Genomic DNA, 23,401 nt, shown 5'->3' with positions numbered 1-23,401 from the left:
GGGAAAGCTTGCCGTCTAGTGACCGAAATTTGTACTACATTGAATGAATAATCATTTCGGTTGAAAAACGTGAAACATGCGCGTCACAAAATCAGAAGATTATTGAAACAACAAAAATTTTATTTCAGTGAAACAATGTTCATTTCGTAGAAACAATGATTCATTTATAGCAAGCGCGCATGCAATGGTATCGAGAGTTCTTGAAATCGATTTCAAGTGTATGTTTGGCAATTTTCAACTAGACATGATTGTTTAAAATTGAGAAAAGTTATATTTCACTATATTGGTCAATAACTTGAATTAAATGTGGTACATATAGCAACTCAAGAACTCTTTCTTGGTTTCACTTCAAACATATCCTCATTTACTTGAATGGATTTTTTTTTTGTTCAGAGTAGCTATATAATCTAATGAACAAAATAATTTCCTTAAGTCAAAACCTGTCATGCGAAACAAATTTTTGTTTCAAGTATAAGTTTCAAATAAGCTGAAATAGTCTAAAAGTTAGTTGTTTGGTTTAATAACTTTTTTTTCTCAGTGATCGGTCATACACGCGCGATCATAGATCCTACCTTTGTTAAAAGTTTAAAGCAATTTCATCGTGTAGGAGAGGGAAAAAGAATAAAATACGATTTTCTGAATCTGTCGGTAAAACAGACAGGCCTAGCATACTCTTAACTTGAAAACTTGCAGATTCTACCTAAGACTGAATCTAACATTTCTTTGCTGTTCTGGACTCGGAATGTTTTCTCTAAGATCCTATCAATTTTGAGCAGCAATATTAGAAGTCGCTGTAAATCAGAACTACACACTTGAAGTGACTGTAGAAATCAGCCGCACTTGTTAGTTGCGTTGAATTTACTCTGTTCGTAATTTGTTAAAAAAGGTAATTTCTGGAAATCACTCACACAGATAAATAGGACGCTACTACGGAAACTATTAGCTACAGTCACGCTATCGCAATGCCAATGATACCGATGTACCTCCTAAATATACACTAAAATTGTAGTTTAGCTAACAATTTCAATTTTATTATTCGGTATAACGTGCCGTGATAATAGCAATGAATTTTTTGTCTTCGCTGTTACATCAGTCCGTTGCAAAATTACAAGCGATTGAGAAATATTATAAGTCGTACCTTTCAACTCGCCTGGCACACTAACGTTCGGTGTTACTTCGTTATAGTTTACCAAAAAATGTAGCGCCAATAACAATGATCGCTAATTGGAATTACATTAGCCTTCAACGCTTAGCTTTCTCGCAGATAAAGTAACACGATACAATTTAACAGGTTAAAATTTTTGCCCCGTTTGGCATATCTGTATACATGATATCAGGTTTCAGCACCTTGCACGTGGAAATTACCTCGAGCGTTCTGTTCGACCGATCTACCTGTAGATTACCGATTTTTTCTAATTTAATGCTCTTCTTGTTTTTCTTCTTGTTATATTTTTGGTAATGCCGCAACATAGCTGTACGAAATTCGGCACATTTTGAAAATACGACAACAATCCAAAGTAGTGCTCGTGATAGCATAAACATGATTTGGAATTAAAAAATAGAATATTTCTACATGAACTCGTTGCATTGTTTTTCTTATAAAATTGTAGTCAGTAGTGCAACAAATTTTCAACAACAATAATGATGCCACAAGTACGTGTTATTATACCTTTTACGATAGTTACTTTTGATTGCAGTATATGATGATAGAACTGGAATTTCTGTAGAAACTCTTTTTTAACCCTAATTCATTGGTTAAAACGGTTCAAGTATCGAATGAAAGAATTGCAAGATATCTTCGTTAATAAGATGCTTTTCTTTCCGTCCGTCCGATTTGTAATAAAATTACTCCACCAATTCACAATCGATCGTGAATCAAAGGTTCGGTGAGTTCAAAGGATCGGTGGAGCGGTTATACGCCTGATATCTTTTCGAATCATGAGATTAGATCTTCGTCAATCGGCACCGAAGCCAAAGGTCAATTACATACTGCCGCTACAATCATATACATTCGCAGAGATAAACTTGATGTTAATTGGTGCTGAGCAAGACGATTAAACAAGAATTACAGCTCGATCTTTAAGCTTTAATAACCGCTCCAGGAAGAAACCCTGGACAATATATTATATTCACGGTGTTTTGATCATTCGTGGTGATTAGATCTCGTTCCATTTTCACACTGGAATTGTCCACCAGCTTACGTATTTCAATGAACAAACGAATCTTCGTTTTGTTAAAGTAATTATAAACTGCACTTTTCGTTATCACAGTATCAGAAAAATTTCCGCTAAATGGATTGACGGAGTAATAATTGAAAATAACACATGAAATTCTAGCACCTTACGATAATTGAATGGACCTTGCGGCGAATACGAAATGAAATGTAAGTCGATCGAGTATAAGGTGAACGTAGTAGCTGGGCATGAAACCTGATGCTGGATAGTGGCTTTTGACCAATCCCAATCGCAGAAGGTGTCGGTTAATTAGAACTGTTCAGCTACTGGTGCGTTGAACCTAATCTCGATACCAGAGTGCAAAATGAAGTGCGGGGGAATAAAGGATCAGAGGAGGTACTTTGGGCGAAGGATTCAGCGTCGTGGTTATGCGACCATCACGGTTTATTGAAAGATCATTCATTTTTCACTACGCCTATACAATTAAAGTACGGAATTAAATCTATAGACGCGCTACAGTCGGATATCTATATTTATTATATTTACAAATTTTCACCGCCTTTGACAAGGTCGAGTTAATACTATTATGGTATGATACAACTATTTCAATATTACACAAACGTGCAAACGTTAACTCACTGACACATTCGTCCACCCTCCGATTGGCGTACAAGTCTAAATTATATACATGCACTCACATAGTATATGTACACATACTCATATTTTTAAAACTATTATAAATATATATAATATATATACATATGCATATATATATATATAGAGAAATCACACCCAGTTAATTATAACAATGTAATCATCATTACTGTGTTATTATTTTATCCACTACGATGACGTACGCTCCGGGAAATTATCCTTAAATGGCAATGAAATATTCTCTTTCCATTTGTGTTATTCTTTTATTGAAATCGAGGTGTTGGAGAAAAAATTTAACATTTAGATTTTGGCGGACTGGCCTAACTTACTTTATTTGGCACCAATTAGAGAACAGGAATACACTAATGCGCCGTGGATGAGTTATACCTAAATTGTTTGACTGAGTTTGGAATTTCTACTACGTTCCAATCACAATTACAAATTGATATGTAATTAACTTCGAAGTATCGAACATCGCGATCTTCGAAAAAATGAGCGGCAATCATTTGTAATTGCGGAATCACCTGACGCAGCAGCGTTGGTCTGAATGATTATGCCGTTTGAGAATAATTTCGCCGTATACGTAGAGATTTTTAGAAATCAACAGATAGCGCTACATCAACATGGCCGCTCTTGAGCCACTTCGGATTTTGTTTCGGCTCAACGATGACTTTCGGTAACGTACAGCCTTAAAGCGATGTTTCGCGGCGATATAACCGATGGCAAGAGTAACTAAATTATAATTTAAGCGCCGACTGAATCCTAGAAACAAAGATTCACTCCGCGCGAATTTACTCGTCCGTCTGCGAAGGCAAAAAACTAGTCGCTTATGGTTCCCTCTTACGAGTACTCCTGGCGGAGAGAATTTACACTCCGTGGGAAATACCGATCGTCACGCGAAAATACGCGGGCGCCGTATCCGAAAGCCGTTGACGTTGTTATTATTACTATCATCGTAGAATTGAGAACACGGCAAATACCATCTGGCTCGCGCAGCATTTCTTGTGTCTTTTATTATCGGATGATTATATTTTCAACTCTGTACACACGCTATAACGCTATACTGACACACATTCTCTCTCTCTTTCTCTCTCGCTCGCTCTCTTGTGGGTTTTTTCTTTGGCTCCTCGGGGTACGCAGTTCAAGGGGATATCGGACGTTCGTGTTCCAAAGACAAATTCAACAAATTTTATTCCGAACTATCTTTCCCACCCGTAGCGAAAAAATGATTAGGGATTATGATTGCACTTGTGACCGTGGATTTCCTTGATGAAATAAGTCCACGTGTGCAATCCGCATTTCGTATATAATGTACTGTACACATTTCTGTACTGCGTTGTTCGATATATGAATTCGTATTTTCAAAATGTAAGCAAAAATGACAGAGTCTACGATTTTCACAAGTTCGATAAGATTTGATTTGATTATGACGTGAAATGAAAAATACCGAAACAGTATGAAAGCCGAATTTTTCTACGAAACCGGAAATCCCGTGATCCCCTCGAGCATCGCCGACGAATATTATTTATCTACCACTATTATACAACTAGACAGTATATACTTAGAGGCTATACACGGGGGGTTGGGCGCAAGGGGCGAAGAGAATAAGCGGAGTTCCGGGGCTAATTGGGGGTGGCTGGGCGTGGCGGACGCAGCGGCGGCGGCGTCGATGCCGAGGGTGGATACGGAGCGTACCTCATCCCCGTCGTCGTCGAGGAGGGCGAGGGTCGTCGGGGCAGCATGGGCCACGGGAGGCTCGTCGTGGTGGGGGTAGGAAACGCCGCGAAGTGTGTCGCGAACGGGGAGGGAATCCCCCCCCGTCCATGGGCCTGCGCCACCCCTCCGTAAACGAGGGCGGAGGCGGGAGGGAGCCAAGGTGCCAGAGGGTGAGTTCCGCCGTGTTGTCCGCTTCCGTCGTGTTGGACGCCTCCTCCTAACCCCGAGGACGACATGGCGAGGTGTTCGTAGAGTCGAAGCGGCGGCACGCCGCATCGCACCAACTGTTGTTCCATCAGCTCCATCGGATCTCTGAAAGCATCGTCAAAGAAAATGGTCGTGAGTCTCGATTCCCAAGGTAACCAAACGCGAGCGAATCTAACTCGAGCTGACGTTACGTGACCTAACCGAGTACATTCACACCGAGAGGACATCTAGACCGGTACATTGAGAGAAATTTTTAGTTACGGTTACCGGTGGAGTAAAAAAATTAAGGAAAGTTGTCGAGAAGCTCCAGCAGCGGAGCACGAATCAACATATTTCTGTTCATAAATTGAAAAAAATATCACTGAGCGGATATCCGGATAACATCCAATGAGTTATGAAGGTATTTACAATATGCCAAAGACGGAGCTTATATTTTGGGTTCTGTGGTGGAGTTCTAAGAAGTTTCGAAAAATAGAATGTTGATAAATGGTCTTCAGTACATCCAACAGTATTTTTCGTTCCACGCTACGGTGGTCCTGACCATGGTTTTTCACCCCTATCCATTTAAAACTGGCACCCACGGGGACCATCCCGCATTGTTCACAACGCTTTCTCTTTTTCGAACATTGCGAATCCCTTCCGCGCAGCGGGATTACCGGCCTTAAAAGCCACAGGCTAGAAACTCTTATCACGTGTACAAGGAAGTACCGGCTAAGCAAGAAGAGTAAATCTTGCACTCACCGTCATCGTCAAGTGCGATAGCCTTCGAGTCTGTCTAAAAAAAAACTGATTCGCGTTATGAACCGAATGCCTTTGGCTCTGGATCTGACTCGAAATCGTGCGAATATGGCGGTCCATGCCAGAGTAGAACAATGGATTCTGCATATGGGCACGCGTGGCGACTGCACAAGAAGGACGATGGCGTTTGTTTTTTGTCTCGTTCCTCAGGCCCTTCCGACCCTTCTACACTGCTTAGCGAGTAACACGACACCTTGTGCACGGGCATGCATACCGAGCCAAGGGTATGCGCACCGTCAGAGGCATACTGAGCCAAGGACCCAGCCGACGTAGGCCAGAGGGATTAAGGCCCTGAAGCTAATCGTCAGCGTGCTCGGACTGCCCGGACGTGCTGGACCACACACGGCAGCGTCCGCTTCCATTCATTCTCCTCGTTGTCGTAAAACATCGCTGTCAAGACCCAAACTCTATTGAACCACTATTTGCACTCGTCTGTCTGTACTCGAAAAAAATTACCTTTTTCACGCATTGGGAAAAATATCATTGTTTCATAGTTACCGCGAAATTTGTTATTGTACAATAGATTTTCTCGGAATAGCGTGTAGAATGAATAGGTAGAAAATGCGACAGGTACCGAAGTTAGTTTTTACTGTAACTATGGTTTCGAACACTACATTTTCGGAGAACCGCGACATCAATCTTGATATGATTTTATGGTTGCATCAACATTTGCGAACCGAAATACTGTACCGACTGTATATAAAAAAAAAAAAAAAAAAATACTGCGTGTAAATTTTCGATTTATACTTAAGAAACGCATTTTCATTCGGCTTTACCGTAAACTACGTTTCTCGATGACAGTAAAAGATAAATATATTTGAGAATTCGTTGGGGGTTGGTTCATGGACGTTGGTCACAGGGGACGATTAACTCAAAATACATGATATTTATGTGAGTATTATTGAGTATTATTCACGCGAGTATATTGAGTCGTATTCATTCAATAGCAATTGGATTAGGCAGAGGTACATTTAAATCCTACTATTTCGAAAACGTCAATACTTAAGTTAATACCGAAAATGGGTACCAGCATTTCTAGGTCCTTCCGTACCTGTTGGTTCATCCGTGCCTGGAGTTCGTACAATGGCTACGGCTAGAAATTATTCTCCGTGCAGATGATGTGCAGTACCTGTTAGTTTTTATAAATACCTGAAATGCACATTCGTGCAGTTTGGCTTTCACACTGTAATCGAATACCTGGGCGCAAAAAATATCTAACGCAACCTAGCACGTGATTGCTTCCAGTTTGATTTCATCGTTGCCTAACACCTCAGCCTCGATCTTCCTCATCTTTAAAGCTTGTTCGTGTCTTATTTCAATATGAGGTATTATTTCTGTACCGCAGAACGCGTATCGAGCATGCAACACTCAATTTTTCACTTAACTTTTTACCGTATTTGTGGGTCAAAAGTACTATTCGTGTTACCGTGAGTTTTATGAATGTTTCTTCGCTTCCACAGCCTTTTGCAACAATATCAGAGTGGTTCTCAAAGAAACGAAGACATGTAGAAGTAATTTGTGTAGCACAGAGGATAAACTCGTAAGTCTGGCCCTTGAGCAAGGACTGTAACAATAAACTAGAAAAACTACTTAATATCAAGTTTGCAAGATCCCTGGTAGACGTCAGGTGAGAAGGCTCAACCAGTCTTTGGAGTATTTTTGCCCGCAGGGACTGTTTAAGAATTCTCGTCGGGGAAACTAATCACTGAGTGTTGTGATTTACAGCCAGAGTAAAGATGAAAGATGAGGCGTGAGGCGTGAGGAAAAGGAACTTACTTCACAATGTTAACCTTCTTTTTCGAAAAATAGCTATCCTTGGTTACGTGACAAGAAAAAAATAAATAAAAAAATAATACAATAGCATTAATCACTATTGCTTCGACGATAGTATAACGATTTAATAGATTCTTGCGCACGAGTTCCAGAACTGAAATTTCTCAAAAACCAATCGGCCGCCTATACATCAATCCAGCGTAACCTGAATTACTACTCCAGTTTTATCAACTTGTCGAACCTAACCAGTGAACGAAAATCCGATTGAACTACAGCTGGGTCTACAATTTTTTCAGACCGTCACAAGGAAAAGGACAGTTTTCTGCCTACTTCCCACTTCTAATTCACTTTTCCCTAAAAGGACAAGGTGTACAGTGTCGGGGGTTATTCAAAGGTTCGCCTATAGGTATAACTACTGAGTGCGTAGCGTGTGATCGTCCGCATCCCATGATACGCCTTTGAATAATTCAGCGCGGTATGCTCGGGGCGTTGGATATATGTATTATATGTGTGTGCCTGCGTGTGTGTGTACGTGTAAAATATATATGTATATACATACATATATATATATATAAAAATACACCAGTCAGACGACAGGGAATATATTCTCAATATATTTTACTTCTCGAGAGCACACGATATCTTTAAGTATTTCAGACGTTTGAGAACAGTGAAATTATTGTTTGATAATCTCGTGGCTAGAACGGACAATAAGATGAATTCCACCGAACGGCGAGGCCCGGTTATTCCGCTGCCTGATACAAGCGTTAGGTAAGTGGTAGGATAATGATAGGTTACACCCGTTGATGGTCAAAGGTAGTCTATCGAATGACTCTCCTCCTCTTACCTCACGCTCCACGATCGCTCCTCGAAGCGGCTACTCAAGCCGCACACAAGTAGACAAGGGTGGTCTGAAAATACGAGCTTTAAAACGTCAGCTTACAAGAAGAGAGTCGCAGATACGCGCCATAAATGACAGAAGGACTTTTGTCATGTCGAGGAAAACTGAATACTTTATCACAAATTATTTGGACGCGTTCGCGCCAGCGAATTTTTGCACTCCCTCGGGATGGAGGTGAAAAAAACTTGATTTCAAGGTCACCGGGATACAGAGAAAATAATTTATTCATTTGTGGGGAAAAAGACTGGGGTCGCGACGTAGAATTCTGTAGAACCATGGCTAAAGAGGATCCTGTACCGTAAGGACTCTCGACGACCTTATTTCCATCAGATAAATTGGAGAACAATTGAATTTGGAAGCCTTGAACAATTGGCATAGATCTGGTGAACAGTATAATACTAACAAGGTGATTCGAGTATCAGAACTACGGATCATGGATTTTGCTGAAACTTCTAACGGTGTTTCTTGGAACCGAAATATGGAACTTCTGATGCATGATTCTATCTACCGGACCTTTCTTCGTGCAATTTACAATAGATCAGTCTCAAATTCGCCGGTTATACTTCACTGTAGCTCTAAAGTATTAATATATCCGTTTATATTTCAATCTGTAAAATATTGTCATCGAAACTTCGGCGGAGAAAAAGGAAAATTTATATTTAAGGTAAAATACACGACAGGTTTTATTTGTCATCAAATTTATTTTATTCATCAAATTGCTGATAATACCAATTTTACACAAAGAGAATTGAGGCCTGTGAGATGTTATTACATATCGTGCAGGCTTCATATCTTAAGCCAAAGAAACGATTCTAAAAGTTTGAGCAGAATCCATGATCTGCTTAGGTGTCATAATCTCCTTATAAGACTATTTATAATCGGTGGTTCGTTAGCTGAACAAAGCACTGTGAACGAATCGTATCGAAAATGCTATAGAGAAATTGAAGTGGCTTCAAGTCGAAGATACGTGGTGAGTAAAAGAAAGAGACAGATATAGAAAGAAGAGGTTTAAGGCGGTGGTGGAGAGACAGGCAAGGTATAACAGCGAAGAAATTAATAGCCATAAAATATGAATAGAAATTAGCGGGTTTGGGTTGGCGTGACGCGCTCGCTCGCTCGCTCGCTCATTTCCTTTCGGCGCGTTGAAAAACAACAAAACAACAAAATACGGTCGAGCCTGTAATTTAGACGGCTGCCGCCGACCGCGCCGAGAGCACGAACAAGCAGGTAGTGGTGTATGAGCATGAAGTAGGTATGTACGTGCATCCGAGAGAAATGCATGTTGGTAGGGTTCCTCTGACAATGAGGAGGATCGGGGTGTGAACGAAGCACGCGAGTGTAGTGGAAGGTTGGTAGGTGAAAAAGAGGAAGAAGCGGTATGCCTATGGTTCCCGGACGCTATGGCCCATCGTCCAACGTCGCACGGTAGGGTCTGCTAGGTAATGATCCGCGATAATGACCCTAACGCCTTCGTCCCGCCGACACTGACGACGTCAGCGTTGCACTGCGTCGACTTTTTCCGTTCTTCTTCATAAAATGGTGGATTTAATGACTTTTTCGCACCGCTGCATGGTTTGTACCATTCGAAAGCTGAGAGTTATCGATACAAATTTCTGTCAATAAAATTTACGAGCATCCGCAGGATTATGCAAAATTTACTTGATCGATTATTGGTATGGACGACGCCTGGTCTCTGATCAGAAGCTATTTTCAGGAGTCGACACTAATTCGATACCAGTTTTTTACTGTTACTGTTAGATACATTGTTTGGTTAATCGCACAGTTGAGCGTAACTTTTTTTAAAAGTGAATCATTTTTAATTTTTTTATTTGGTCATTGGTAATTCCAGTAGACTTTACTGATGTTTTCATCGATAATCACTATTTATACACAACTTTTTCCGGCCCATTGGTTTGATCTGCTTACAATTAGTTATGCAAGTGAATTTCTTCTCGGGATCGACGGAACCAGCCAGCATATCTCGACTCATCGTGAGCATGACCCCAAACGCTAATTATGAGTATTAACCGAAGTTGACGAAACTGACAAGCAGATGATAATCCGAGCGCCATTTGGTCCGATCGACTAATATAATCAAATCATTTGAAATCAGATAGTTGAAAGAAACAAGATCACCAGCAATAATCACTATTTCTTCGTCAATAGTATTACACTGAGAAAAATTCATTTGTTATAGTAACTAGAAAAATTGAGTAAAAGAGGTATCGTTAAAAAAACTGTTTAAATATTGTTGGAATTACGAAAAACGAGGTGCGCGTAACCATTTTGCGCTATTGACGATCCTTTTTTGGTAATTGCAACGAAAAATCAGTTTCTTCGGTTTACTCTACTTTTTTAGTTAAATAAGGCTTTAAGGTCAATTTATCGTTGCACGAGCATTAAATTTTCGCAACAGTAGCAAGAAAATATTGTAACAGTGATCGTAGTGAGAAGAAATAGTAACGAATACTAGACTTTCCGGTAACGGCTAAAAAGACTAATTTTCATTTTCTACCTAGAACTACATTTTTCGATTGTGGTAAAAAAATGAGTTAAGGACTGAGCGTTAACCGGAACAAAAAAAGTCATTCTTCTCGTTGCGCATCAGTTTCAGAATCGATCCAGCGCGTCTTACCAAGTTGGCAAACCTGACAAGCAGACGATAATACGAGCGCGGTTCGGTCCAATCAACGCATGGAATCGACTTGTTTGGCGCATGCGCACTTGAATTTGCGGTTTCCTAAGATTGCGGCGGTGCACCGTAGCCCATAACGCAGTCAGGTATAGGAGAAGAATATACGAGAAGGATGAGGAGGAGGAGGAGGATCCTTTCTCTCTCTCTCTCTCTCTCTTCCTCCGTTTCTCGGGGAATCGAACCCGGCTCGGAACAGCACCGAAGATCGATTCGGGCGGCGTTGTTTTTGCGTTTTAAACGGCAGTTATTAGCTCTGCATTGCTGCTGGGTGCCGGGGCTCGCCGCGCCGCAGCCGCCAGGCTTGCACCTCGAGGTTTCTCTCCCTCTCGGTAATGCAGCAGGCCGCTAATGGGCCAACGCGTTGGGACGCTGGCGTGCCGGGTGGGGGCAGCGCGGCGGCGGTAATGACAGGCCGCCCGCTCTCGGAGCTAATATAGATGAATGCCTTACCCTCCCTGCCCTCCCTTCCGTCCCCCGGGCCGGAGGGAAGGAGACAAGGCGCGCTGCACTCGCTCGCTTCATCGCTCGATCGCCGAGGGAAAAAGGGAAACGGCCGGAGAGTTGGAGAGAGAGAGAGAGCGGGGAAACCCAATGAGCGAGAGAACCAGAAACCCCCAGGGCCATCTATCTATCAGCGCCGGCGTGAAGTGGGCGGGTGCTCGCGCTCTGTTGCGGTGAACGGCCCGCTCTCTCATTAAGCCGGTGCCGCCGCGCGCATGCTCGATGGCCCTTCCGCATTATCGGCTCCGCAGCCGGATTTCTATCCTATGTGCTATTCCAGCCCCCCCCCCCCCCCCCCCCCCCCCCCGGCGTACGTCTGTCGAGGGGTACGCGACAAAATCGCTAGCGATACGCGTCGAGTTACAATTTTCTGCAAGGGGGCTCGTTGTCGAGGCACTTTGTGGAGGGAGTCGAACCGCGGGAACGAAGTTTAAAAAATTCGACTGTCGTTGCTTGGGAATAAACTTGAGAGACTTGACTCGACGGGAGAAGAATGTAAATAAGATTCTTTAAAAACGATCGATTCCGAAACAACTTGAGTCAAGATTTATTAGGACGCTGTTTACATGGTCGGAATGAAGTTGTATTGTAGTACTTCGACGAAGCATTGAAATACGAAAGAACGGATATTATATGTACATTAGGGTGCTCCTCATTTAGAATGTTGACGAATTTATTCCAGATCACCCCACCAAATCAACTATAAATAATTTAAAAACAATTCACAATTTTTTTCAGATTTTTATATCAACTGTAACCCGTGACTGTAAGAGGAAGGATTTCCCAATTTAAAATACACGTGTTTCGGACACGTTCTTAGTATATATTTTACTGTAAGAGTAATAATGTTCGAAAAAATCCATAAATGTGAGGTTCTAGTGAGCATTAGTGCGACTATCTGAGAAAAAATTCACATCATCATAGCAGGTAATATAGACAATTGCATTTCTTATAAATAAAAAGAAAAAGTCAAATTTCTAGGGTGTGCAATTCGTCGAGATTGGTTGGTATGATGATGTGAATTTTTTCTCAGATAGTAGTACATAATACTCACTAAATCTTCGCAATTACAGATTGATTCGAACATCGTCACTCTTACAATAAATTATATGCTGAGAATGTATCTGAAACAGGTGTATTTTAAATGGTGATATCCATCCATTTACAGGCACGGTTTAGAATTGATATAAAAATCTGAAAGAATTAGGAAATTGTTTTTGAATTATTTATAGTTGATTTGGGGGGTGGTCTGAAAAAAAAATCATCAACACCCTAAGTACGGATCACCCTAATATACATGAAATATATCAATAATGGTGGGTTGAACGTTTATTTTACGTATTTATTCATGGAAACAAAAGTATTGCAACGTTTGAAAAGCGTTCGACAACTCCGTACTTCAAGCTTATGCTCGGGCAGTTATGACCCGTGATAGAGACATCTAAGAAGTCGAAATTCTGAAATTATTCCACTTCTCTCTCCCGGTAGCGTACAGAAGAAAATTTGACATTTAATTTCCAATCTGATCCTCGACCATCAAACTATGTCACTTATTTACAAAGGGAAGTTGAAATGATGAAAAGACGGGGTAATGAACATCTTTCAGTTCAATGTCAACAATATTTGAAAAACTAAATTTCTCTTACTCGTCAAACTTTTTAAATTTGAAATTTATCTGAATATTGTAAATGACAAATAAGTAGCATAATTTGATGTAGATAATTATTAAATTGCAAATTGAATGCCAACTTTTATTTTACACTACCAGGAAAGCTACATAATCATTTAAAATTATTGTGGAAAAAAGTATTCTCAAGCACTCTGATTTTTCACGTCACTCGTCATTCTAACCAATATCTAGGAACTTACTGAGTACAATTAATCCAAACAGATACGAGAATAATTGTAAATTTTACAAAAATTTCTTGATAATTAGAATTTTTTATTTAATCAAAACAATTGGAATTACACTCGTGTCCCCTTAACGTGCGAACCTTGAGGTTTACCAATTTCTACACGTTTTGAAGCATCTTCTTTTTACACGGGCATGTACGCGTTAATTTGTGTACATGATTTAAGCAAAAAAAAAAAAATAATAATAATAATAATATTTTTGATAAAAAAAATCGAGCTTATAAGGTATAAGTTTGGTCATGCAAGTTCTTCATACAATGCATTATGCATTATACTCTAACCTATACAGTATACAAGTACAGCTAATAGATCCGCACGTTATAAAAATATGACATTAACTTATAGCAGCTAGACTTGACGCGGCGCATCTGACTATTTCAGTGTCTGTATGTATAATGACTTGGTTTTTTTTTCAACGGTAATCTCTTAAAATCCGTATATTTGAACTATTCCCGATAAATTATCTCCATCATAAATAAAACCTCATCGCAGTCGGTTGAGCGGTGTCGGAGATTTTCATCGTGGGTAACATAAATAAAACGGCAAATTTACATTATAGAAGAAAAGAAAAGACGGGATAAAAGGATGGTGAATAGTTTCCTCTCCTCAATTTTTTTTCAATTTGAAGAACAGTTTTTTTAACTTGTCAAATTGCGAAATGTGATGCATGCGAAAATCTGTCTAACCGTTTCACCGGTAGAAGTTTATCGGCCTGCTTTAACGAACGAAAAAATTTACATGTCGGTATTTCAGCGAACAGTTAATTAAATATTCGAGCAAGCAGAATGCGTTTTACGGAAAAAATCGTGAATTGACATCGAGCCAGCTAGTTTCCCGTTTATTGAACACGCCGACTTTTTACCCGCTGCTCGACAAACGCCCCAAACCTTTGGCCTGCCTCGGGCCTATGTTGATTATACGGTTTCGACTCGCGTTAAGGAAATATTTATGCATATATCTAGTATAGCAAACGGTGGTTTCACTCTTGCCCCGAGCCTAACATATCCAGGACGCAACATTCAAATATTGGAAATAAAGATATCGAGACTTTTCCTGAAAAATCACGTCCGCACAGTCTAAACATAAACTGATTGTAGCATTTTTCAAAATCGGTCTGGATTTGTCGATAATTTTTACGCATCTCACTCTTCCAAATTCCAGACTTTCTAGATTTTATTGTACACAGTAGACGGTAGGAATGTGTAAGTGCCGCGTTTAACTTGTATCAAAATGTTCATCGTACACAGTCCCGAAATCATTTTCCGAAAAAAGTAATCCTAGCACCCAATGTTGAGTTCTATCTGATTGTCAGTAATACCTAGAAAATCGACCGAATCCCCAAGTCCTTTTGGGCGTGAGGGTAATTCGTTTGTCGCCTCTTCCAACCTAGCCAGCTCATCTGTCGCCGGCAATCTACAATCTCCTAGTTTCGGGGTGCGCGTCGTCGCAACACGCTTGACTCGGAAGAATGGAACTTAAAATGCTGCTAGTTCATCTCGGGTGTGAGTTTCTTGAAGGGCCACTGTACATGGCTGGTAAATTTATAGACCAACACCTTTTGCACGAATTCCGGCTAGAATATACCTGCTGAGTACCTGTGCGAAGACGTACAATAGCGCTTAAGAACATCGAAGCTTTGTCGTTGGTAAAATATTTCGACGTTCGATCGAAGCTCACTTCCAAATTACACGGAGATAAGTATAGCTTGTGTGCGGGGCAGGTGCTGAGGCTGAGAAATGGAAGGAAAAAGGGATCGCATTTAATACCTACCTGTGCTTTTAGATTCGATTAAGAGGGTTCACTAAGAAATTTAAAAGATGTGTTTCCGAAATTTGAACAAACTTTAGTTTGAATTATGTACCTCTATCTAGGCATTCCTTGTTCGTGGCAATAAAAGTAAATTATTTTTTCAAACATATCACTCTATTACCATTCCTACTCCTGCGTCTTCTAATTATTTTGTAGTCACGCTTAATTACAGACATTATTCAAAATTGAGAAATACAGACAAACAATCTTGATCGGTTGCTTTTCAAGTGTTCCGAATATCTATAATATGAAATACTAATCGAACCATTAAACCTAAATCGTACAACCTGAATAAAACGAATTATTTCCTATAAACGTGTATCGACTCGTTTTACACCAACGCGAATTATAATGCATCCAATAATGCGTCCTGACTTCCAATATTAGCCATAATTATAATTGATTTATGGATATATTTTGTATCACTAGATATTTGTAATAATCGGATTTTTTCAATTAAGTGCAAAATCCGTGTTTATAATCACATTCACAGTCGGCGCTTATTCAAATTGTTTTACCTGTGTAAAAAATATTAACTTGTACGCATAAGTATTATACGTAAGAGACAAAAACATATTACTTACCGGTCAAAATCCGTCAGCCTGGATGAATCGCGAAAACCCTTAGCAAACGGATTGCTGTCAATTTTCAACTTGGTTATCTGAAAGAAAAGTAGATATATAATAATAATCCTTAGGCGTTGAAACGAATGCGAGTTGCGTTGGATAAAACGAGTTCGCTAAAATATAAGGCGATGTTATTCTTGAAAATCATCATCTCTTTTTTGAATGTAATATCATATCAATAATGTAATACTGCAAATGTATAATAAGATTAAGATTGCGTACCAGCTGATTCTGGTATGCCGTAACCGCAGTAAATATGGCTTCCGGAAAGATGAAAGTCTTGTGTTCCTCATGCTGAAGGTCCGTAATCGGGCTGTTGTCCTCCGGCGAACGACATCGAACCAAGTGTATTCTTGGCTGGTATCGGTGCATAGAGTTCAAGATAATCTGCAAAAAAAAAGAAAAAACATACAAGTCGAACACAGTGGGTTAAATTTTATTACCAATTGCCAATATATTGCTTTATCATGAATCAAATCCACGAAAAGGACAACATTTGTTTTCCAATTGCTTGACTTGAGATTTTTGTTCCTTCCGCTTCGAGTGCTCAAATTGAAGGGGGCGTTAAAATTTTTTGTTTCATCGACGAACACTGCAAATCGTATTCTACACTTTTATCTCGTCCTGAGGAACGAAATCTCTTGAAACTGGTAACTAAACGTTTGGAAGATTAATCAGAACACTGATGTAAATATATTTCGAGTTTCGAGGTTACGAATTTTTTTCATAACGATCCAACAAGCACAATCATTATGTTTTCAATAATCCCATCTGCGAGGAGCGGAAGAAGGTGTAAAATAGGCATTGTGGAATTCGTCGGTAAAGCAGGAGTTCCCTTAACCGGCTGAATAACGTTTGAATGATGAGTGCCTATAAAATGATGGGATTCATTGTTCATCGTCGAGACTAGAGGATACGTAGAACTCCCAAGAAGATATCGCGCGATATCTAGTCGGGCATGAAGCACGAAGCAAGTAGAATGTAGATTGGATAGATATGGCGGAATGGATATACGAAAGCTGTGCCCGCCGAGCGAGAGATCGAGCCGCGTCGTGAACCGGTATCATACGCGACACGATTAGTCAAAGAGTATCCTACGCGTGTAGCGATTAGCCCCCTGCAGCGGACGCCGAGACTTTCTTTATTTTTCGGTCACGAGACAGTCGGCCCGGCTAGGACCAATCGCGTTTCATAACCTCATACTCATGTGAAATGATGAGTGAGAGCTAAACTGTTTTCCGAAGTTGTTTAATGTAAGGTAACCTTCAAGTGTTTTCACTACGGAGTCACATGACCGGTTCAAGAGTATTTACGAGAATCAGTCTGATATTTTCACAAAACTTCTAATTGATTTGAAACTTTTTGCAAAATGATCGTGCTATTGTTAGCAAGTGCGCTAAGGTCAGCTAAGGCTAAATAAATATCGTACAGATTTTTAAACTATTTGTTTCACTGTGAGACGAGCTTCTAGGTTAGTTTTTGCAAATTATTCTATGATCGATTCATATGATAATTTATCGACCTATGATATCGCAAGATATTTTTAATCGACTAATGTTCGAAAAACTTAAATGGGATCGATTCTCGTGAACATATTCCTTAAATCAGTAACGCGGCTCGGGGCTAAACAAAGTTTAACGATGAATCGAAATTTAGGAAAAAAGAAACACTCTGCTAGGAAGTCTTCGGCAGTGTTATATGCACGGCAATATTCTTTAAGAATGCCTTAACCTTTCGGCTAACTTGATTTCGGTCCGAACCAAAATGCGAGTTCGATTATGTGACAATCACTTCCATTCTCGCACATCGGCCGCATCGCCCGTCATTTATATACCGAGTATACGTAATTATCGATGAACATCTTTGACACCACATTTACACCGATCTATTCTTATCCAATCTGGAGACAGCTAGTTGTAAAACGATTTTCCAGACGATCTCTGGCGATTTCTATAGCGAATAAGCCTAATATATATAAATCGGGTAAAAAAACACCTGCAGAGTTGAAACATTTTGAAGCATCTAGTTATAAAACCTCTTCCCACATTGTTTACGTGCAGCAGTGATTTTTATTACACGGTAGAAATGTTGTTTCAACCGTGTTCACCATCATTGGCGCACATAACATTACCGGAGATTTTACGTTTGTTCTTTTTTTATTTAGTTTACGTAACTTCTTATTCAGACGATCCAACATATCAATGCTTGAGTTGGCTAGATTGAGTAGCCTAAATAAGAGAAGAAAAAAACGAAACTAGAATTGTTAGAGAATTTCGAATTCACATTTTGGTTACGTTACATAGGGACTCTTGGTTTCTTTCCCATATGTGTATAATTATAAAACACTGCGTTTAAAACAGAGAATAATTATTTGCTTTTTGCACGCGAGAAGCGAGCCGGGTACGAAGTTTACGAGGAGCTGGTTTCAAATAAAATAAAATTCACAATAAAAACGAACTGTGAAACGAATGCACGCGAGCGCGTAAGCACTTAGAATTCTAACCTCCGGTCATCGCCGTACCAGTCCAAAGAACCCACGGTAAAGGTGTACGAAATGTATAAAAAGGACTTGTGCCACTTGGTTTGATAATTACGTAGTTTATTGAGCACGTGATAAGCGCTGACCGGACAGCCCGGCAGGTAGGCTACGTCGTTAGCATACGTCTGTCTGACCGTCTAACCGTGTGCATATGCATACGAGTACCAACGTGCATGACCGTAGAGGGGAGAGGGGTAGAGTGGAATCAGACTTATATTATAGCTAATATGAAATATGGAGGCGGCTGCGTCCTCGCAACTGTTGAAACCCACCTAACGGCTGCAGGTGGCCCGGTGGACACGAGGATATCCTTCGCTCTCCCTCTCCCTCTCTCTCTCTCTCTTTCTTTACCTCCCTCCCTTCCCTCTTTCCTTTTTCCCCGGCCTCTATCACATTTTACTTCATCTCTCTGTGTGCAGAGCCTCTCTCTGTATAAATGATGTATATGTACACATGCATATGTATGCACGTACACAACTGTGGTCAAAGTGTCAGACTGTTGAACAGTCTCATGCGGACACGTTGGATATAGGTTGTAATAAATACGGAGCGTACATTTCAGTTTATAACGCATTGAAGATCAGATAAGGCGAGGAGGCCAGGAAATCGAAAGATATAACTTTGGTAAGAAATGAACGTTAACGTTTCTTTTATTTTTATTTCATTTTTTTTTTTTTTTCTCATTTAACCATTTATGTTATGTTCAGCTACTTTATGTACCTACGTTATACGTTCGATACGTGTGACTGGAGCCCGTATAACGTTAAATTGAGATTGAAGTAAAATTACTGCGGTAGTCGACGAACAAATTCCTGTATCCAAGAAGCTACAGGACAGCTGGTTATCATCGTGTTCATGCGCACACCTTATTATACATAATTCGTTTATTTTCCACTATTTTGTATCCTGCACGGTGTATGGTAGATGTACCGCGATGATATCAAGAAACTGTTCAACTAGTTTGAATAATTTAACTCTTCGAACGATTTCAATTTTTGAATTATTTTCACACCTCTGTATCATATGAAGTATCCTGAGGTTGACACTGAGGTTACACTGATCGTGAGAGAAATTTTTAGTTCCGGTTACCGCTCAGTCCCTGACTATTTTCAGTTTTTACCACAATCGAAAAATATAGTCCTAGGTGCAAAATGAAAATTAGATTTGTAGCTGTTACCAGAAAGTCTAGTATCGGTTACTATTCTTTCTCATTACGATCACTGTTCCTATATTTCCTTGTAACTGTTGCGAAAATTTAATGCTTGTGCAAGAATAAATTCAAGTTAAAGCCTTGTTTAACTAAAAAAGTAGAGTAAACCTCAGAAACTGATTTTGCGTTGCAATTACCAAAAAATGATCGACAATAGCGCAAAATGGTTGCGCGTGCCTCGTTTTTCGTAATTCCAACAATATTCAAACAATTTTTTTAACGATACCTGTTTTACTGAATTTTTCTAGTTACTATAACAAATGAAATTTTTCTCAGTGTATGTTGAATATTGAAATAGGCCGACAATGAGTCACTTACTGCTTCATTTGGTTCCGCAATAAAATGCAATTTCGAAAGCGAATGGATCAATTAGTGAACATGAATAGTACTGCTGGGATGAATTCAATCAGAGACCCGAGAGATGTTTGTATCAATTATAATCACTATTCACTAGTAAATAGTACAACGTTGCAACGCTTTCTTGTCGATCGAGTTGAACTACTTCGTTCCAAAATCCAATTTCATTACGAGATGAAAAAAATAATCACCTCGCGGTTTGACGAAGGTGGCGAATCTGCAAGCGGAAGAAAACCTGAGCGTGATTGATCCAGTCAACCAGTATGAAATAAAATTATTCGAAACATGTGAATTTGGATACTCAGTTTCCTCAGAATATCACAGTACATACATAAATATATGCATAAATGTGTGTTGCGTTCCCGCACAATATTGAGCGCCATTCAGCGTATACTTATACAGCAATACGTTGATCTATGTATAAAGCAATGCCTACTGTAACCCCATCGCGTGTCTACATCAAATTACTTCAGAACATGATTGGGATAACGTCTTAGTAATTCCAACAGTGGCTGTTATGCATTGAGGATGATGTCTTGAGGAAACCGAGGCGTATTTTCAGTTTTTTCGAGTACCGTTTGCTCGGCATGAAAATCTTTGCATGGATGATGTTTCGTAAACTCGGGGCAGTACAAACTATGCATGTGCATACCTGCAAATTAATGGCTATTCTCTAAACGTAGGAATCGAGTACTTGAACTTTCGCGTGCGCTTTATTCCAAGAACGAGAAGAAAGAGAGAAACCGAGAGACGCGATGAGCAAGTCGCTGGGCTCAGAACAGACCCATTAATGTGCAGGCCTGTACTTACCGTAGAGAATGATACCTATCAAGAAGCCAAACCAAGATTTTTGTACATATCCTTCCATCCGCGTTCATTTCAGGCGACCGAATCAAAGCCTCCGTGATTGTTACAGTACTTCGACGTGGGGCAGTTGACGTACAAACCATCACCCATATCTCTCATCTCGTTAGGTAGCAGCAAAAATTAATCACGCAACTTTGTTGAATAACTGACATATGCGTTAGGTGCTCGATCATGACTTGGAAAGTGATCATGTGAAAGATTTAACAACACGTTTATCGTGAAATAATTATACCTACGTCAACTGACATTCGTTGGTAGGATGCGGTCATGCGCCCCTGTGGAGCCTCCTGGGTGAAATTCACCTCCGTGACATTAGCTATACAAAGTCGCTACATGACGCCAGTCGTGTAAAACAACTCCGCGTGCTGGAGGCGCGGCTAATTGTACAGGAGGGCGCAAAAGGTGTTTTTTCCTTTAAATTGAATAGTTGCTTGTCAAGTTCTGCCACCGACCTTTAAATGCTCGTCAACTATCGCGCAACACCAAAAAATCAACATTTCCTCACACCTGTGGTTTTACAAATCTACCTTACCAGTCAAAGTATCATTGTTATCATGTTCCTCTGTCATCCGTTTACATAACCTCAACAACAATAAATCGCAATTCAATTCTCACCCAATACACTGAGAGTGTACGTTATGATGTTTTCTAGTCTACTTGCATTCACTGTTTTACGATATTTAGATTTTGAATTCTGTTTCAGGGAAGATTGCGGAAGATGGAGGGTGGTATTAAGAAGATGGCAGTGTTGCCAAATTATAGAGCCGTAAAAAAAGGTTTAGGAAATTGTTAAAAAATACGAGGAATTCATGGTTCAGTTGTAGAGTATTACGCGATAACCTTAAAGCGAATGAGAATACAGCTACGAGTATATAATTATATTGTTTCCGTCGATATTCCAATTTTTTCCTAACGATTACACAGGATTAGCGATTGTAAATCCTGTGATAATTTCTCGGAATTTGAAGTAATGTTATAATTAAACAGAGGAAAATAAGTATCAAATGCCATTTGCCGAGTATATGGGTAAAACGTGAACATTCGACAATTACATATCAACCCGACGATCAGGGAGTGAAATTTTCATTTGGAAACACCCTGTACACATACTATACTAACAACATTTGCCCGGCATACGTAATAGGCTCGCTGTAGCTATTGTTGGCGGCCATAGCACCGGAGATTGAAAGTGATTTCAGCGGAGTCCACGTTTGTTGAAAATGACAGAATAAAAGATGTGAAAAATATCCAGAGCGGAACGATAAGACAATGATATTAGTTGAATCGAAAATGCATATCAGACGGCGAATGCTCGTAGCGTCGCTTTTGGACCACCCTGTAGACCGAGCAGTCACAGGCGGGGGTCTTATAATATCGCGTCATACGAAACGATGAAATAGTGCCCGTGGCCAAGGAATGTTCCCTACCACTTGAGTCCTGAGTTCCGAGTCGTCGAGTTGACTGGCGTCCGGACGACGATGGTGCGTGTGCAGCGAGAAAGACGAAGTGAGAGGCCTATTCCACTTGCACACTAGCAGGCAACTCACAGCGAAACGCCACGAAGGAGGTGGGTGTGGGTGAGCTATTCCCGTTGAAGAAGGAAGGACGGTGTTCGTGTGCTTGTGCATACGACGTCAATGGAAGGGAAGAGGGCTAGACTACCCAGCGGGTAAAGAGCGCGGGCGTAGGCTACTGCCCGTAATCATCATGACAAAAGGTCCGGGCAAACATTCGAACAATTTATTAGCCTATACGAAGTCATCGTTACCCCTGACCGTTGTCAAGTGTGCGTAACAGCTACGAGGAAAGGGAGTCAGTCGCGTCCGTACCTCCACCCACGGAGCGAATGTATCCAACGCTTCCTAAACCTCGTCGCGGTATTAAATACCGCTTGGATAACTCCACCATGTCAGGTAGCTGCTTTACGCGGAGAGACTATCCGCGATGCCTCGCTAAGGAGATGAGATGACATGTGAGAAGGCTGGACAAGACTTACGGATAGTAATTCAACTCGTGGCAAAATCGCGGTAGCTCAAGTCCAACAATAAGTGGGTTTATCAGTTCAGTGGTACCATTACTCTGAACTCAGTCTTTGTGTATTTCAAGTGTTACACGTTAAGTAATTCATACAGTCCATATGAATATCTGAATAGAACGTCAAAAGATGACTTACTAAGGTAAAAAAGGAAATAGACACTTAAGAATGTTTTACATTCCACGGAAAATAATTCCATCCGTGATAAAATTGCGGTAGCTGATGTCGTTTAGGTAGGCATACCAATTTCATCGTACCATTACCCTAATTGTAAGCTCAATCTATGCGCCTTTCAACTGTACGGTAAGTGGGTCAAAAGTTACATCTCAGTTTTGAGTGCTCAGAGACTGACGGTCATTTTTTATGCAGGCTCTCAGGGCTGGAAATTTTTGAGTTGATAGCCAGCTACTGCAACGTGAATTCATCCGGATCGACATGACGATACATTCTTCGGAGCTTGTATCATAAATCCAACCGCACATTATTACCCAAAAAACGTCACACACAACACATACATCAAATAGAGTCAAGATGTCCTTAACGTATGCAATGATAAGATAATATTACAATGTTTTCATTTAATATAACAATCATTTTGTCGAAACCGCGGATTAAACGACAAAGG

At 40.3% G+C, this 23,401-nt stretch overlaps 1 protein-coding gene and 1 long non-coding RNA gene across 3 annotated transcripts in view; one reads left to right on the top strand and one right to left on the bottom strand.

Moving 5' to 3' along the window:
• Window positions 1-2,642: 2,642 nt before the first annotated feature.
• LOC124297860 (T-box transcription factor TBX20-like) overlaps window positions 2,643-23,401 on the bottom strand; it is a 34,320-nt gene continuing 13,561 nt past the window's right edge. The window contains exons 4-6 of one of the 2 annotated variants that reach the window (XM_046749205.1): window positions 15,991-16,155; window positions 15,727-15,803; window positions 2,643-4,856 (exon numbers count right to left, since the gene is read on the bottom strand). In XM_046749205.1, coding sequence (XP_046605161.1) covers window positions 4,451-4,856; window positions 15,727-15,803; window positions 15,991-16,155 — 648 coding nt within the window. In that variant the 3' untranslated portion in view covers window positions 2,643-4,450. Of the gene's footprint in view, window positions 4,857-15,280; window positions 15,661-15,726; window positions 15,804-15,990; window positions 16,156-23,401 lie in introns of those variants that run through there. The other variant, XM_046749206.1, reaches the window with a different exon arrangement.
• Window positions 18,845-21,617, top strand: LOC124297861 (uncharacterized). The gene is made up of 2 exons (XR_006906671.1): window positions 18,845-18,931; window positions 21,445-21,617. It is a non-coding gene; the product is annotated as an uncharacterized LOC124297861 (long non-coding RNA).

Source organism: Neodiprion virginianus, chromosome 2 (genome assembly GCF_021901495.1).
Source record: "Neodiprion virginianus isolate iyNeoVirg1 chromosome 2, iyNeoVirg1.1, whole genome shotgun sequence".
In the NCBI taxonomy this organism is placed as follows: Eukaryota; Metazoa; Arthropoda; class Insecta; order Hymenoptera; family Diprionidae; genus Neodiprion; species Neodiprion virginianus.
Note: the sequence above shows the minus strand (reverse complement) of the source record. Positions and strands in the feature narration are given on the sequence as shown.